The sequence below is a fragment of the Anas acuta genome, chromosome 6, assembly GCF_963932015.1.
Source record: "Anas acuta chromosome 6, bAnaAcu1.1, whole genome shotgun sequence".
NCBI lineage: Eukaryota > Metazoa > Chordata > Aves > Anseriformes > Anatidae > Anas > Anas acuta.
Window position 1 is genome coordinate 4,127,836 of NC_088984.1, and position 17,895 is coordinate 4,145,730.

At 38.9% G+C, this 17,895-nt stretch overlaps 1 protein-coding gene across 35 annotated transcripts in view; it reads left to right on the forward strand.

Annotated features, from left to right (window-relative positions):
* The window catches only part of GTDC1 (glycosyltransferase like domain containing 1), a 182,132-nt gene that overhangs the window by 23,120 nt on the left and 141,117 nt on the right, over positions 1–17,895 (forward strand). For 11 of the 35 annotated variants that reach the window (XM_068687068.1, XM_068687064.1, XM_068687069.1 and 8 more), the window contains one exon: positions 946–1,137. The exons of 20 other annotated variants lie outside the window; for them this stretch is intronic. In XM_068687068.1, coding sequence (XP_068543169.1) covers positions 1,071–1,137 — 67 coding nt within the window. In that variant the 5' untranslated portion in view covers positions 946–1,070. The remainder of the gene's footprint in view (positions 1–945; positions 1,138–17,895) is intronic. 4 more of the 35 variants (XM_068687075.1, XM_068687074.1, XM_068687071.1 and 1 more) reach the window with 1 other exon arrangement.

A 17,895-nucleotide genomic window follows, 5' to 3' on the forward strand; every position in this document is an offset into this window, starting at 1 on the left:
TCTGAAATTAACTATTAAATAAAAAAAATAATATAAACAGATCTGGACATCACATCATAGAGGCTTTAGAGATTTGTCTCAGGAGTCTCTAGAACCACTCATGTTAATTATTGCATATCTTGTAATGTGTTTATTTCAAGATATTGGAAGACTTCCAAAAAGTTCCTGTATTTAAAAGGGCAAAAAGGATGTCACAGTGGACTTAGCCCAGGACAAAATACACTAAAGGTTAACCTGGGCTTCTTTCAGTGAAGGCTTAAAAGCTAAAAATAAATAAATAATAATAATAATTAATGTGAGTCACTATGGCTTCGTGATAGAAGGCTTTGTGAGACAAAGCTGACGTATTTTTTAATAGGATTGTGTGTCTGGCCTATATTGCTATATAAACTAATTTTTTAAGGCATTAAATCATTGCAACACAATATTTTGATATAAAAAAAAACTTGGCTTCTATGCAACTGAGATACAGGAAATACTAAAAATGTCCTGTTGCTTAAAGCATAACTTTTAAAGGGATGAGGGAGACCTACAACTTGTGGGTCCCCAATGTGCTTGTAGCCCAGTAACATTTAAGCAGCAGTTCTCTTGGTGGTTTAATTTTTGTTGCCCCGTGTTTCAGATGATGCGAAGCATAGTTAGTCCCGTAGTTCAGTCATCGAAATACAGTAAAATTGTAGTTGCTACAGAAAACTAGGCTTGGGAAACCCCAACCTTGATCATATAAATGTTAAGTAAACAAAGCTGCCTACTCTTGATGATCAGTGAGCGTGGGTGGTCATGGATCCGTGTCTTTGTATTTGGCTCACATATAGTCTATAGTCTATTTTTCAGACATTATTGGACTAAGGAAAGTTTTTAGGATAAATGTATTTTGTAGTATTTGTGTGAAGCTTCTTAGGCTAGGTGAGCTCATACCCTGTTTTCTTCTTTTTTCCCCTCAAGCTTTATTCAGAGTTAAGAATACTGTTACACTTGAAAAACTTGCACGTTGTCCATTGGATTGAAGTGGATGGAACAAATGGGAAGAAGTCCTGCTTGGCACGGAGATCCATAGACAAGATTCCCAGATGGCTTTGCTGAGGACGTGTAAAGCACACAGCCTGGTACCTCGGCTGCTCCCAGCTTTGAATGCAGGTAACAATGCTTTTGTGAAATACTATGCCTTTCTGAGAAGGAAAAAGCATATAGTTCCCTGTTTTACGACTGAAAACACCAGAGCCAAGTGTCTCATAGCCATAATTCTAGTGTTGGGTTGTGGGCTACCTGTTCTCAAAACACATTGGCCTACAAGGGGATCTGTGTCAGTGCAGTGTCCTCACTTCCACACCAAATCCATTAGTTCAGCTTCATCCTGCACGCTGTGGGGTAGCTCTTTCTGAAGGTGCCACCTTTCAGATCACTGATGGATTGAGTAAAGCTACTTTCCTGTCTCTGTGTAACATTTGTGTAAGCAGGAGACTACCGTAAGGACTTCAGTGTGTGCAGTCCAGGGACTCCCTTTCTTCACTCACGGCCCCTCTGAAGATGAGGAGACACAATTACATTTTGTGCCCAGCAGTCAGGACACAGTTCTTGGTGTTCAGGAGGTATCTTCTAGTGCCTTTCCCCATGCTTGACACAGTTTCACACCATGCTTCAATGTGTGGTAAGTCTAACAAGGTTACAGGTTTGGGGAATCAAAGGATTTTTTCCTTCAAGGCAAGATTAGCAACATGCTTGCAGACTTCTCCTTTTCTCCTTCTTAATCAAAGCCTGGGCTCACATGGTTGTAACAGAGGTGGGAAATCTTGGGATTATGAATGAGAGATGTCTGTTAACAATTGTACTCTACTTGTAATTCAAGCTTTGTATGGACATGCACAAAGGACAGGAATAAGAGACCAGTGGGCCAACAGCAAAGAAGGAAGAGAGGACCAAAAAATGTTTACCTTCACCCTTTCAAAAGAAAAATATTAAAATACGTGAAGTTCCACTGGCCAAACTAATAAGTAATAGCAGAGAATAGAGACTGCAGGGAAGGGAGGGACTGTGTCTTACACTTTTGGTGGGGAGCATTAGTTTTCCTCACACTGAGAATTACAAAATCTAGTTGTGTCTTTAAGTGTAAAAGACATTTGTGCATTAGAAACAAGAGTGTTTACAGGGGTGTTACCCCTAAGGTCCTCCAAGACACTGAAGCCAGCTAGAATTGCTTCTCGTAAGGGTAAGTTACGAGAATTTTTAAGTTACTTCATCCTCACAGCTTCTGTGCATGTCAAACTACTCCAGGCCTGTCCCATTGCAGGAACTGAGACGCTGTGATCCCAGTGGATGTCAGTGCCCTTCCTTCTGCACTCCCCTTCGTTTCCAATAACTTCTGAACTCATCAGGCAACTTGAACTAAATTTGACAGTAGAGTAACAAGCTTAAAGGTTTTAAGTTCCTGTGTGTTAAATTAAAATATGTGGCCAAATAATGAAAAGACCATTACAGGCTGCAACAAGGGAAGGGCTCTGGTGTAAGCTCTTACGAGGCAGTGGAGAATTCAAGTATTTCTTAGATTGTGTTGCTTATATTGACACACATTTCTTTTTGTGTCCTAACAGATTTGTTGATTTGGTGCTCTGATGCTTCAGAACTGTGCTGGCCCTGTAATCTTGTAATACCGTTATCTGAAGGTCTCCATGACATGGAGGTTGTTCAAACTTTTACAATTTGTTTATTCTCATGAAGTTCTTGGCATATTCAATGCTTGTGGTACTTTTTTTCCTCCTGCATCTTCCCACCTCCTTGTAGCAGTTATTTTTGTTCTAGGTTTTTCAGGGAGTTTTTATTTTTAAACTCTCATTGGCGGCCTGTTATGAAGTTGTTTTTCAACTGTTTCTTACTGTAAATATGTGGGTTTTTCACATTCATTCTTAACTCAGTCTTATCAATAAATAATAATATAAAAAAAAAAGGTGAAACCAAAACAAAACAGAAAAGAAATATTACAAAACTATTACTGGATTATTCAAATCCTTTAGGGAGTTAAAAAAAAAAATCACATGAACTGCATATTTTTTTCTTGCATTATAAGGTTTTGTGGTGTGCAATCATTTACTAGTAAGTCTTTCTGAAAGTAAGGTTGGAAAGACTTACCTAATTTGGTTATTTGCAATGGCAGCCAGTTATCATGTAAGATAGCAAAGCCAAATAAGAAAGAACTTGTTGACAAAGCAGAGCTTTGAGGAGCCAAGTGCTTCAGTAGTGCATTTTACTTGAGATATTGCTAGAGTGGAAACACTCAATGAAAATTTCTATATTTTTCTGTATCTGCAGTTTGTAGGTAGCATTTTACCTGCTGTTCACGAGGGACGAAGCATTGTGCCCTTAGCTTTGGTGTGTAGATACATCTACTCCAGGTGGATGATACACAGGAGATTGAAGAGAGTGACTGAAGACAGCAGCCCTAACTTATTGCAAGAAACTGATTTTTGGTTATTCACATGACATCCAATGTCATGGACTAATATATATGTGTTTATATGCTTGTTACAAATTCCCTCACACTTAGTAGTCCTTTGTTTTCTAAATCTGCCATGTTGCAAATTTTAATTAAATTTAGCTACAGAAGCAAACAAAAAGCTCCAGATCCTTCCTTCCTCCCACAGCTTGCTTAGGACCACCAAGGTGCTTTCTCACTGGGCACACCACCACACAGTTTCTCCACTCAATTTCGTGCTCTCCTGATTCTTCTTGCTCTGCTTTTTGTCCCTTTTTACCTGTAATGCTTGTGTGCGTTATGTCTATCAAGTTTGCAGACTCTTTGGGACAGCGATCAAGAAGCAGGTCCTGTCCTTGAATAAAACCCGCCTTGGCAGCATCGGTTGGCTTCACAGCAGAGCTTCTGCATCCAGCTGGCATTTCTGCTGATGGAGATATTCCCGACTGACTCAGAGCTGGTACCATCTCTGTCCCTTTTCCGTGCATTCCCTGCAGCTTGGTGGTGCCAGGAGAGGAGTCCTGGCTACCTAAATAGGATGCACAAAAACTGTGATGCCTCGGAGGCTGCTTCTTATTTGCCTTGTGCGGTGGACAAAGACGAGTCACGTAAGGTAGTGCCTTCTGCAGGATGGAGCAGTGTGGGGAGAGGCACAGCACCCCGCTCAGTTAGGGAGAAGCAGCCCTGGGCAGCAAGGGCAGTGTCACTTAAACCCCATCACAATCCCCACAGGAGTGACAGTCAGCATGGCAGTACTTGATGTGATGGGGGAACAGAAATGCTAGCTCACATGAGTTTTACATGTTGTGTGTTTTTTTTACTGTAAGCTGTAAAAAATTTGTATCTTACAAAGGCAGAATTGTGATTAATATTACATAAAATGCAAGATTTTCAAAAGTTTTTAGCAGTTGATGCCAAACTGCCATTTTCAGAAAGGATTTAGATATTTAGGTACCCAAGTTGCAGTGCAAGTCTATGAGGTTTTAGGCTTCTGCTTCCAAAAATCTTACTCGAGGTATTTTTTCTAAAATACTTCCATTGCACTTAATATCATGTGGTGTAAACCACAGGTGAGGGACATGCACTGGAATGCTACCAGTGTGCACAGAAGTGACAGTGGGCTGATGGCAGACCAGTGCTTGTTCATGTGGCTATAGCATCGCTCTCACAGATTATAAACTTCATTTTTTTCCCTCTTTTTTTTGTGTCAGACATGTACTGGGTAGGTAAAGACAACATGCCCATCTGTAACTTGTTTCAAGCTTCACTGTGCAGTTAAGTGGCTCCATAGATGTCGGAGATTTCCACGTGTAGACTTTACTCTGCATGTGTTGTTGTTAAGAGTAAAACAAAATGCAGGGTTCATCTCAGCTCTTGGTTCCTTGGCAGTGCAGCAGTCAGGATGCATGGCAGCATGCAGGATGCAGAACCATTACAGCGGTTTGCTTAATAGCTAGATGACCCTATTTCTTGAAAATCTTTTTGTTAAATATGTTTTATTGAAACTACTAAACACTTTGAGTGTTCTGCTGCTCCCCTGTGCCCTCTGGAAAAGCAGTGGGATGAAACTGGGCAGCAGGACTGTGGTATGCTCAGGTGTACTCTGGTGTATTTATTGTTTGAAGGCAATTCCTTCTAATTTTGTATAATTTTCTCCTGTGGTCACTTATCCTTTTCAAAAAGGATTTGCAGCTATGTTTTAAATTGAATGCATTTCATTTTTAACAATACACTGTTCAGAAATTAAAGCCTAATAGAAGACTAGCTGATGCAGTAAAAAATTTAAAAATTATTAGAGGCTTACAAATGATAAAGCATAATTTTAAACCACAAAGACTTCCAAATTATTCCACTGTTTTTTTTTTCTTGTGGGCCCTTATTTGCTAGATGCTTTTTTTCTGAATTACTAAAATATAGTTCTGTACAATCTGTGGAATTAGTGCAAGCAAAACAATATCCTGTGTTTAAATGGTAGCACTACTGAGTACAGCACTCAATCATGTGGTTGCTGCCGTGAAAGTATTTCAGAAACTGAAACTAGAACCCCTCCCAGCACTTCCATCTGCATACCTGTAATTCACATCATCTTTAAAAAGGGTTTACCACACTCTTGCAAAGCGTGTATCGAAAGTATGTGCATCAAATGTCATGCTGCACTTTGGGTTGGAGGTGGCTAAGGTGTGGGGGGAGATTTGCTTTACTTGTTTCAGAGAGGTGTAGCATGGGCTTTTCCCATGCAGAAGAAAAGGCAATTGTAGAAGGTGAACCAGTGCTTTATATGGACTCAGATATGTTTATACATAGGCTAATGTGTTCTTTTTCTGTTTTTTCTTTTTTTTTTTCCTGACAACTTGAATTTGAATATTGCCTACTGGAAATTTCACATGATTCTGGTAAATAGTTAATAATTATTTTGGGGTGATTTCCAGTATGTAACCTCATTAGCTCACTGTTTCAGCATGCTTTGTAACGGGATATTTTTTTTAATGAGACAGCACAGAGATAGGTACCCAAGCAGCTGCATAGGCATTGGCTAGAGCCTGCAAATATGCTATGAGTTCATCAGAGCCAACATGCTCGTTAGGACCTCGGCATTGCCAGAACAGCTTTTGCAGAAGTCATTCTTAAAATATCAATTTTCTGTTTCTTTAATGTTTTAAAAATAATATATTCGTTTAGCAGGGCAATTGTAAGCATGACTTAGATGTTTGTAGGGGCTGTGTTACAAACAATGTAGAAATCTCGCATCAGATGAAATTGCAAGTATTCAAAATATGGATGTGTAAATCTATCTCTGTATATAGATACATACCTCCTTTAGCTTGTGGGATATTTAACTGGTGCTGGCTTAGAGACCCTGTAACAGGTAGGGGTGTGGATCTGTAGGAAACACTATTCTCACTAAGGTCTGAGAGAGGCTTGTTCTGTTCTTTCGTTGATGAAACAGCAGCTGAAAATGAAAGCATACCACTTAGAACCGCGGCTTGTTTTCTTACAGCAAATATCCAGATTTTAATGAGGTCAAAGCACTCACCAGGTGGCTTTCCAGGCATCATGTGCTTAACCAAATCACTGCATAACCCATCAAAAATATCATTCATTTAATGGATCAGAGTGAAGAACTGAAGTAGTGTCATTCTTGAGGGCAGACACGCACAGCCTCAGCAGAACTCTTGACCCTGGCTAACCTGGGGCATAAAAGTTTAGAAATAAAGCCAGGATTGGCAGTGTGATAGCTCTGAAGCCCTGAACGAGCTTGGTAGGCTGACTGCTTCATCTCGGCTTAGAATGGAAACTAAAAGCCCACCCTGCAACTCGGAGGGAAGCCTAAAGAGGAAATACTTAAAATACGCTTTTATTTTCTGTGCTGGAAGAAGCTAAAGTCTTTTTTTAAACTTTTTACTTAGAAGAGCTGTATTTTGTGTCACGTTATAAATTTTTAGGCAATTGAATCAGTCTTCTAATGTACAAATGACTGTACAGTTCTAAAAGCATCTGACAAAAGCTAATTGTGAGTTTGTGGTCAGCAAAAGCTTACCAGTTGGCGTTGCGTGTTTTTACTCTGTGAGATTATTGGAAGCTAAAATAGTCATGTGTTTCTATATTTTTTGTGAAACTAATGAAAATGAAGTTACCATTGTAGAGCCAAGAGTTCTGACAGTAGGAGTGGCCCTCCAGTCTCTGAAAGCTGCTGCGCTCTCCATGCAAGTTAAAAACCATAAACATTTTATGGCACAAGATGAATTGCTGGGATCCAAACATAAATTTTAGAAAAAAGGGAAAAAAAAAAAGAGCAAACTCCTGCATCCTTGCATTTCTTGAACTTCAGTGGCTGCGGGAAAGAAGCAGTCTGTTATTTCTGTACCTTCTAACGCATTGGAGGAATGTAGACTACAGGTGACTTGGACCAAATCCTGCACATGGCCTGATTGTAGGGAAATTATGTTGATTTTAGTTAGATAGGACTTGATGTTCAGCTTGCATTGTCCAGATTGCTGAAACAATTTTACCTGGCCTACTAGATTAAGTATTTGTTTAGTGATTGAGAGACAGGGGGGTAGAAGGCCATGTGCCCAGGCTACAACCCTAAATTTTCTTTTTTGAACAGAAGCCAGGCTATGGCGAGAGAAGAACTTTTTCACGTACCTTCTCTGAAAATGAAAACAAAGAAAAGGGAACTGGCATCCTTTTACTTTTTCAGTCAAGTGTCACTCGTCCTGAAGTTGTAATAATCAATTCAGAAAGGCTACTTACACTTATTTACAAGACTGGATGAAAGAGCTTTGCAGATAAGTTAAAGACCACAAAAAAAAAAAAAAGGCTCAACTTCATAACTTTCAACTGAATTAGTTGTTTCTTTGAATTGCTTGTTTTTAGTCATGTTGCCATAGGTATCAAAGCAGCTAGCTATTATCATTTCTTTGTAAGGATTTCTGCTTTTTTATATTCACGTTTCAGTAAATCAAAGGATAGGTCTTCAGGCACGAAGTGGAAGGTGTGTTGTTTTAGAGATATGCTAACATACCTGTACCGAGTCAGTCTAGGTATTGCACATACCAGCAGCAGAGTAGATGCAGTGGCACAGGATTTGCATACGACAGCAGCATAATTACATACTGTGCATTCTTGGAAAAGGTTTATCTTGGTTGCTGAAGCTTTCTTCTGACTTTGTTGTTTTATCTCTGCTAGCTAGATGAAGCTAGCGCAGATATTGCTGCTCGCTGCAGTTACGTGTTTGAAAGGACCCCACGTGTTTGCTGCCAGCAAGTTTTAATGATGCATGCTACTTTTATTGAATTATGTTCAACTCTGCCTCACTTTGAATTGAGACATCCATTTTAGGCTCTTTGTAAGAGCCTGCGTTATTACATCTTTGGTACCTTAGAGGAAATGTGAAACCCTAAAAATTTTAGGAATGTGAGAAAATCCTAATGGCTGGGTTTCTGAAATGACTAAACAGCTATGCATTTTTGTATAACTAGTGTATTAACTAAACTTACCTAGTTAGTACTTACATAGTAATGTAAGTACTATGAGATTTTTTTCATATAACTTCATATTTCATATGAAATACTTAATAAACAGGTCCAGGATTAGAGCAGATGAAGAGTTACCATGTCATGTACTGAGAAGCTCTGTGCTGACTTAGACTTGTGTGTGACTTTATGCATGTGACTGACAGTAAATTAAACGTGAGCCACTCATCTGCCTAATATTGCTATCATTCACAAAGATTTCCCCATCACAATGATGGGGCCTTCCTATTTATCTTCCTGTGAGCACACATAGTCAAGTTGTGGAAACAATATAGATGAGTTGGCTTCCAAACCGCTCATGCTAGTAGTGCTGCATGAAACCTGTAGAGTTTCTTTGCCAAAAAAGAGTATTTGGGGGATGACTAGTAGATGGTAGCATTGTTTTATACACTTGCATCTTTTAATATATATATTTCTGCTTAGTATAGTTTTGCTAAATAAAGGATTGTTTAGTCCTAGCTTAAAAGACTGGCTTTAAAGCTGCTTACAGTGACAGATTTTCTTTAGAAGAGTTGAATCTATTTACAGAATCTCAGTACTGTTTTTAACCAACTTCTTCACAATGTTTTCTTTCAACTTCTGAAATTCATTAGCTGCAAAGCATGTGTAAAATGTCTTGTCTTTGAATTGCAGTTCTGTTTCGCAGCTTTGCAAGTCTTGGTCTAAGTTGAAAAAAATAGTAATTTAGTGAGGAAATAGTTAATAACAAAACATTACAAATAGTGTTTGAAGAGGCTGTTAGTTTTGCCCAAGAAGTTTCCATTTTCTAGAATTTGTGCTGCCTCATTATTTGTAATACTGAAACTGCTGCTTACCAATTGTACCAAACACATACATGAAGAAATGAAAGTAGTGTTTACAATTGTGGCTGGAAAAGACTGATTTAGACTTAGTGGGCTACATTCTGCTTTGAAATAAAATGCTATGAACGCGGAGTCTTGCACAGAGTGTCAGTAAACCCAGACTTGGTTACTTTAACATGTTTGCAAATGGGATTCTTAATATTTTTTTGAAATGGCTAACTTTAGTGGAAGGATGCTGCTGAAGCATTTTGTGAAGCAAAGAGCAAAGTTCCTAACTAAGCTTCCTTTTTCTTTTAGTTGGGTGATTAACCTTGGTTTAAATGCATTCCGGTTTGAGTAATTACTCTTTTTCTGCTTTAAAATTCACTCCATAGTCTCTGAATAGGCTAATATTAGCCTTTATTTCTAGAGGAGTCTCTTGCTGGTTGCAGCCATTCCAGCATGCTTTTTGCAGGTTTTTGTTATTTTTCTAAATGTTCTGTAACCTCTGGATGTTCAGTATTTAGGGATGAAAGCACCTTAAGTTATTGTTGGCTCAGAGTCTCAGCACAGGTTGTCTTCTTCAGCCTGTTGACTTAAAATTGACTTCTAGTGATTTTTCAGTTATAGGAGAATAAAAACATCAGGGAGAAGAAGGTGGCACAAGAAGATACAACTAGGAAATATTACTCTACAGCCACTGGATCAGTTCTTGGGAACTACTGTTTGTTAGCACAATGTAGAGAAGCCATTGGCTCCCTTAAATTACCGTGTGATACTTTCTGTCTTTACTGTGTAGGCTTGATTGTTGGTAGAAGTCATCTGGATCGAGTATTTCATTTCGTGCTTTTAGTCACGCATCAGAGAAAAACTTTTTATCATCAAAGAAGAGAAATATTTACTATTATGTTATTAACTACAGTGTACTCCATGAACTTTAGTAGTAAGGTTTTTCTGGGGAAGATACAGCTCTGTGTCCTCCACAGTTCCCACTGCCTTGCCCCAGCAGACCTGCATTTTTGATTACATAAACGCAGAAAGATACAACTGCTAAATTATATGTTCATTTTGGTGGTAAATCAGGGTAGTCTCAGGGTAGTAGTTCAGATAATACTGCAAAATCAAGTAGTGCTCCAGAAAACGATACTGCAACTTGCAGATTTTTACTTTCTAAAAGACATTGATGCTTTTGTCAAAACACTGTCTCTGTGCTACATAATGATGTGGTTTGTCTCCTTGTGAACAATGTGAAATTACTATTTGCAAGTCGCATACAGTTTTGTAACTACAAGTTCTTTCTTAGCACCGTCTTTCAGAACTTGCAGTGTATTCTCTTTGAATATAAAGCAGTTTGGTAACACTACAAATGCTTTAGAGTGTATCAGCAAGTTGTTATATTGAAAGACTTCAAGAGGCAATACATTAAGCAAAAAGCAGTAGCGCTACCTGTAGAGCACACCATACGTGCCCTTAAGCAAAAGATAATAATTAGTTGCTTGTATTCCCATGCAAACTATCCCAAGTGTTGATATTTATGAATTGCAAAGATCACTGCAATACCAACTCAAGCTCCAAGCTGCTGGAGTTGTTTATGCCCCTTCAATTTTTAATGTACCTATAAGAGGGCATTTAGTCCAAAGGGATTTGCGTGCCATAAGCATACCTCCAGTGAGTGAAACACAAAAGTAAGGATAGTTCTTCAAAATATTTTAAGGGCTAACTTCCACTTCAGTATTAATAATAATCAGGAAGAACAACCCTGAAAATATTTTTGTATTTTGTTGGCTAAATGTGATTTGGTTGCCTTTTCTCATGCTTATGGCACGATGGTCATTAAATGTGGTGAAGGATCTGCTGTTAGGTAGCCTGCAGAGCGAGAAGTTACCCACAGCTTGTGGGTATCTGATTTGCTAATTAGTCCATGCACATTCAGATGGTGTGTTTTGCACTTCAGTCACAAGAAATATTTGACTGGAATCGACTTTGCCCTGCATCAGTTGCAGGGCTGGGCCACAGCGGCCTGGTCCAGTCCGTGCTGCCGCTACCTTTTGTAAAAGAGCAGTTCTGTCAGAACTGTGAGGTTTAAATAATAATTATACACAGTGGGTGCGTTTTTGGCTAATTCATACTGTGTATGGACTATTGTGAGTTTAACTCCTCTGTCTAATCTGTATAATGCCCCCAAGAGCGGCCCCTTGCAGCCCTGCCATTGTCAGGGCTCCCTGAGGTGAGCTGGAGGGGGACCTCCCATCGGCTGGGTTTGGGCAGGAAGGGAGTGAAATGTCACCTTTTTTTTGTTAACTGGAAGATGTTAACACAAAGTAAGTCTTAAAATGGAAGTTAACCAGGTTATTTGTTTAGCAAAAAAACAAATTTCCTGTTGGGGGTGGGAGGAAACGCTAACTGTTCCTTTAGTTCGTTTCAGTGAATTAAAGAAGATATTAGGAAAAAAATGAGATCATGTTGAGTATATATTACCTGAACCATATAATTTAAGTCTGAGCTATCTCTACTGAATTATAAGAGTAGGAGGAGTTTGTTAGTCACTGTGGAAGGCAAAATGTCAAAGTGACTAATTATGCTGTTCCAGGGAAGAAGAGATACGGTTAATTCCTGAGCAGCAGAACAGTTCTCTTAAGAACTGTGGTAAGACTATCCCCAATATAAATATAGCTAATACTATTTCAGTATAATTACATTAGTTGTCATGGCACTGTTTAGAAGATTACATCGCGGCATCACTTGCATGGGACGGTGCCGGCACTTCTGCATATAGGTGGTAAACGTACAGCTGTGTCGTGCTTCGAAAATGTAAATTCCGTGTTACACCTGCTGCTCTGTGACTGGAGTCAGGATAATACCACGTAATGCCACACTAGTGCACGATCCTGAGGAAGCTCGCTGGAGGAATGGCTTCGTAAAGAAGAGCGTTTTTCTCCCCTGCTCTGTTGAGCTTTGGGGTAGCGGACATTGCTGAAGGTCTGGCTGTTAGGGCCAGCAGAGTGGGAGCAGATCTTCCCTTGGGGTAGGCTGGCAGAAGTAGGCCCAGTAAAGTTTTTAAAATACAGCTCCTGTAATCAAAGACTTGAGCAATTTTGATTAGCTCAGAAGCAGCCCCGTTTCAGTCATGTGCCTTCCCGGAAAACAGCCTTTTCTCATAATATTTGAAGCGAACTGGCATTTAGCTTATGCTCTGCTGTGTCACAGATAAGAATTTTTTTTTTAGATAATAGGAGATAATGTATCATGCTTTGATAGCTTCTATCACAGTTTTTCAGTAAATCTCCTCTTGTAGTTTTTCAAAAGCCTTAGTTGTGATCCAGTAGTGCAAGGAGAGCTAATTTCACCTCAGGTGTTTCTCACATGAGCATGTTGGCAAGAGCTCTCCTGCTGGACTTTCCTTGGCTGCTTCTCTGGTTCTTGTGTCCACTCCTTTAGTCAAAATAATGTTATCCTTGTACTGTAAACAAATGTACAGTATTCACTTCTTAATTTTTTTTTTTTGGGGGGGGAGGGCGGCTGAGTTCCTTGTTTTCAACTATAGGTAGCTATTTTCTGAGCACTTGAACACAGCCAGGCATGTGGCTGATTTAGTTCTGTCAAATGCAGTCCAGATGCAAAACCTTTTGTTTCTAAAATAAAATAGAATTGTGAATATATCATTTCGTTTAAGTGCTGCTGGAAGACAGTTTGCTGATTTTGTTAAAACTGCAGCAAAAATACTTCTGTTTAAAGCAACAAACCTATACAGGAAATTATCTGAAATACTGCAACAAAATAATTGCTTTGCTAATATTTAATTTTGTTAAATTGATGTACAATTTCTTTAACCTTTCAATAGAAATAAAATTTACAGATAAGTGATAAGATTTATAGATACAAAATATAAATTTAATATAGCTGATGCATAAAATAGCTTAAAGAGCATTCATACTTGTCACACTTCTGTAAGAAAATGTTTCACCATTGTCAAACTGCAGAAATGCAATCAGTATAGAGTCCCACCCCAAATAAATAAACAAGATTTTTTTTTTTCTTGAGCAAGGGGTGAGCAGTTGTTGCACAGTGTTACTACTTCTGTGATAGCAGATTCATTCCTTTAGTATGCAAATCGGAAGTATACAAGGATTCAGTACTTTTATTTAAGAAATATGCCTGCAGGCTGTATTGGTAAGCTTTAGGGAGATATCTGGTTTGGTGTGAAATAAATAGTTGTTAAAAGATCACATGAATTTGCGTCTTAGAAGATGAAAAGTGACGCTGTGAGCATTTTGAGAAAACCCTCCCGTACCTGGCATGCGCGCTTGCCACTTGGTTATTTTTTCAAAGAAATCTTACCAACCCTGCAGAAAATCACAAAGCTACAGGCTGGGTGGGGTGAGGATAGCAGCAATGTGTGAACTTCAAAATGTATTCAAAAAGACTTGAATTTCAGACACCCACAGTCCCACCCTCTTGGTGTTTGACCACTGCAGAAAATGCTCGTGCTCCCGGTGGAGTTGCTTTTGCTTCAGCTTTTATCTTCAGACCATTTGAGTGTTGAACTTTCAGTGAATAGATTTAAATGTCATAATTAAGGTTTACGCATAAGCGATAGGCATCCGAGTTTGAATATTTTAAATGAGGTGGGAGGGGTAAAAACCTGAAAGCATTTGAGTGAAAGATTGCTTTAGTACATGCAGTTGGTGCTGAAGGTCTGTCTTGCTAAAGAAGACAAAACATTTCCTTCAAAGCTATTTGCTTCCTAATGTAGGACACATTTTAATATAGAATTGAGAAATATAATAGTAGTTTAGTAAAATTTGGGTTGTAAAGTAGCTATTAAGTGAAGTTTGTCCCCTTTCTATTCTGTTGTCAAAAATACTAATCAACTCTTCACTTTTTTGCAATTCATTCTTGGTGCATTTTCTTTAATTCTTTTTTCCTCTAATCCAGAATCATCATCCTTTCTGCAGTGGTTTCTTGCTTCAGAAAGTTTGGCAGTAACAACATGAATGTCATAACAGTGTCACATCACAAGTTAGCTCACGATAGTTGCAGAGAAGCAATGTATCTTAGAAACATTTATTCCCTTCCTACAAATACCTGTATCTTAGGTAACTGATGAGAGGACTGTAAGCCTTAATGATCTAAGGTAATCTAACCCCCTTGCTTGCTACCTTTCTCTGGAGACGCTTCAAACTACTGCTGCTGACTTTAAAGTAGGAATCAGCCCAGAAGCTTAAATGCCTGAACCTGTGCTTCTTGTGTACACTTGGATAATATCCAATGAAATTAATAGTCCTGGTGTTTGTCTACATGACAGTTATTGTACTGATTGAAATAAAGCTGATCCGAACAAATTGCAGATCTTCAGGTGAGGTGGCAGCAGCCTTCACCTATTCCTCCTTTTCTTTCCTTCTTGCAACTCCCAGAAATGCTCTCTTTTGTCTTAAATTTGTCTCCTTCCATTTCTTTTCGGTGTCCTACTGTTTTCTTTGAGAGGGATTAGTAAAGGTAAATCATAGCTTTGTAGCATTAACATTAGCTTATAAGATCTGTCATACTCGTCTCCTAGCTAAACTAAATACTGCTTTTTTTTTCCCACAGCTCTTCACTTGAAAGAATTAGACTACCTACAACATGGTGCAGTGTTTCCAGTGAGGAAAAATCATTAATAAATGTGTATTTTCAGCACTTCCAGGTTTTTATACTGTTTGCCTTTCTTTATTGTCACTGCACGCCCGTCAGAGCAGCATGGAGGAATGCACGAGAACCAATTTTTGGTGCTGGTTGTATGGCTCTTTGGATTTAGGGCTGTAACCAAAGTCATTGCTTCTCAGGTAGTCTGAGTGATGATGGCCTTGCGCTGCTGCCGGTGAATAGCCAGATAATAGCAATTAGGCATGGAAACCATTAAAACCATTTAGTCATGGTTCTTTTGATGACACCAGTGTCAAAAAGGAACAATACTCTTTGTAAGGTGTTAGCAGCAGATTAAAAAAAAAAAAGTGTAATTCCTGTCAGATGTATGGGGTGTAGCTTCTACAAGAATAGCGTGTGGGTATGTGGCTTAATCCGAGCTGCTGCGCCTGCCTCTGGAAAGGCTTTTTCCCTTGATTTTGTAACTGTTTTTTTTCTTCATGTCTCATCTAGAAGCAGACAAATGAAGTAGAGAATCAAATATTTTGTGGGGAGCATATGGAGGCGTCCTCACAGGCCTGGTTTCATTATGTTTCCAAGTCCTTTGGACAGACTTCTGAAAGGCAGGGTGTCTGGCAGGCTCGGGGCCGGGAAGAGCGAGGTGCTGGGCTGCTGGAGGATCGGCTCGGCCCGGCCGAGGCGTGATGGCAGCTTCCTTCGATCAGATGGAGAGTTACATTACCTAGTTCTTCTGCGTAAGTTGTTTTAAAGCCATAAGCTGGTCATATATGGTCCTCAACAGCTTTTATTAAATATCTATCTATCTAATCATATATCATTTTGTGAGTCATTGTATTTTATCGAAATGGAAGCATCACCAGACAAAAGTTGACGTGTAGATCCTGGCCAGTCATGATCTGCTTTGCTGCATTTTTCGGTTACCAAAAGAAAAAGAAAAAAAGGCAGTATTTTTATATTTGCAAGAGAGGAAGAACAGAAAATGGTATCTTATGTAAATGATGCCTATCTACATCATGGCCCATGTGCATGTTGAGAGTTGGTGCTTTCTGCCACTGCTTTTATTTAGTTACTTTTCTTAAGCACTTACATACTCGCTTCCCATGCCTGTCTTCAGCCTTTACCCTTGCTGACGAAGTCTATGCTAATAATTGCTAAAACAGAAGTTAGCAGGAAATTTGAGGGTCCTTTTTTGTTGCTGAATGTGACAATATTAAGATGCACTCCATTTATATATTCTGCTTCTCTTAGGTAGTGATTTCCTCCTTTATCTAAGTAATGCTATTAACAGGAACAGGGCTTTGAACTGTCATTTCATACTACTTGAAGTTAATTGCTAGAAAACCGGGGCTTTCTTGTTTATATTAACCAGTTTTATATAAAGTGCATCTCCTTACTGAGGCTGTCACTGTGAGGTAGGAACAACTACAGTAAACTGAAGAACAGAGCAATTGAGTCTTTGATCATGTGAAAATGTAAGCATGTGTTGAACTTTACACTTGAGCATTCCCACTGGCTGCAGAGGGCTTATGCAGCTGAATTGCAAGGGTCTGGGGCTTGATAGAGGTTTGAGAAGTCCTTAGCAGGCTCTACAATAAAACCCAGATATCCTATCAAGGCAGGATGCTTTAATTCTGCTCAGATTGCTTAGTAGGCACAGAGTCAGGAAGATAATATATTTTTAGCTTTTAAATTCAAAGAAACCTTTCTAAATTCAAAGAAACCTTTCAATTAAAGGAATTCATGACAATTTCAAATGCTGTTACTGACACGTTTACGCTGATTGGAGAGGAACAGTTACGATTTTGACTTCTCTTATTCTCTGGGACTAGAGAAAACCCTATCCCATTTACTTTGTATTGTTGCAGTTTAAAACCTCAAATGGTATAGTTTTTGTTTACTATTGCTTAGTAATTTCTCTGAAATTACAAGAAAAACAGGCCTTTTGAATTGTATGTAGAACGACTCTCATATCAACACTGATATGGCAAGAGGTTGCTTTCAAAATAATTGCAGAGGATGATCTGAGTTAAAATTCCCTATCTGCAGAGTCATATGGATTTGTATGAGTTATTTTCTATGCTATTGGAGGTAATGAAACAAAACTAGTGATAGTTTTTATGTTGATTTCAAAGTCAAAGAGAAAACAAAGGTCACATCTCAAGAAGGGAGAAGTCTCTGGTGTGGAGGGTCGTGGTGTCACAGGATAATTCAGATTGGAAAAGACGTAGGGAGTCCATCTAGTGTGGTCCCCTGCTCAAAGCAGGGTCAGCCCCAAGTCAGTGAAACTCAGGTCCAACTGCCAGTAGGCAGTTGTGGACCATGGAGGTATTGCATGGTCTTTTCCTGTAGTGTGGATCTTCTTGGAGGCAGTACCTCCAGGTGTGGCAAATGCTTTCTAGGATTGGATATAAAAATCCATGAATTTATATATTTTTTTCCTTGAGCCAGCGTTGTTCTTGTTGAAGGCATTCTTTTTTTTTTTTTTGTCTGCAAAGATTTAGGAAGTTTAATAGTTACTATGAACTACTTTCAAATGTATCATTTCTACAAAGAATTGAAAGAGGTTCCTTTTTTTTTTTTTCCTGCTGGCATTTGAAAAGCAGAAAAAAAACCTGACTACTACAACAGAATTTTATTAATGAATGATTTACACTGGTTCCAGCTGTGACCATGTGATTAGTCCTTCACTAAGCAACAATGGGTATTTTCTTTCTGCTTTTATTTGATTTCCAAGAATGTGTCATCTGTTACATAAACTGCTGCCAGTATACCCCATGTAAACTGGTATTTTTTATTTCCCTGAAGCGCAAGATGAATACCCACCCATATCCTTCTGGAAATACTGTTTTAAATGAATTGGGAATTTTATTGACTCTATCTGATTCACTGTGCCAAAATCATAAAACTTAAAATATTCGTTAAGCACACTGGACTGTAGGATGCCTTGTTCCCTGGTAGTGCAAAAGAT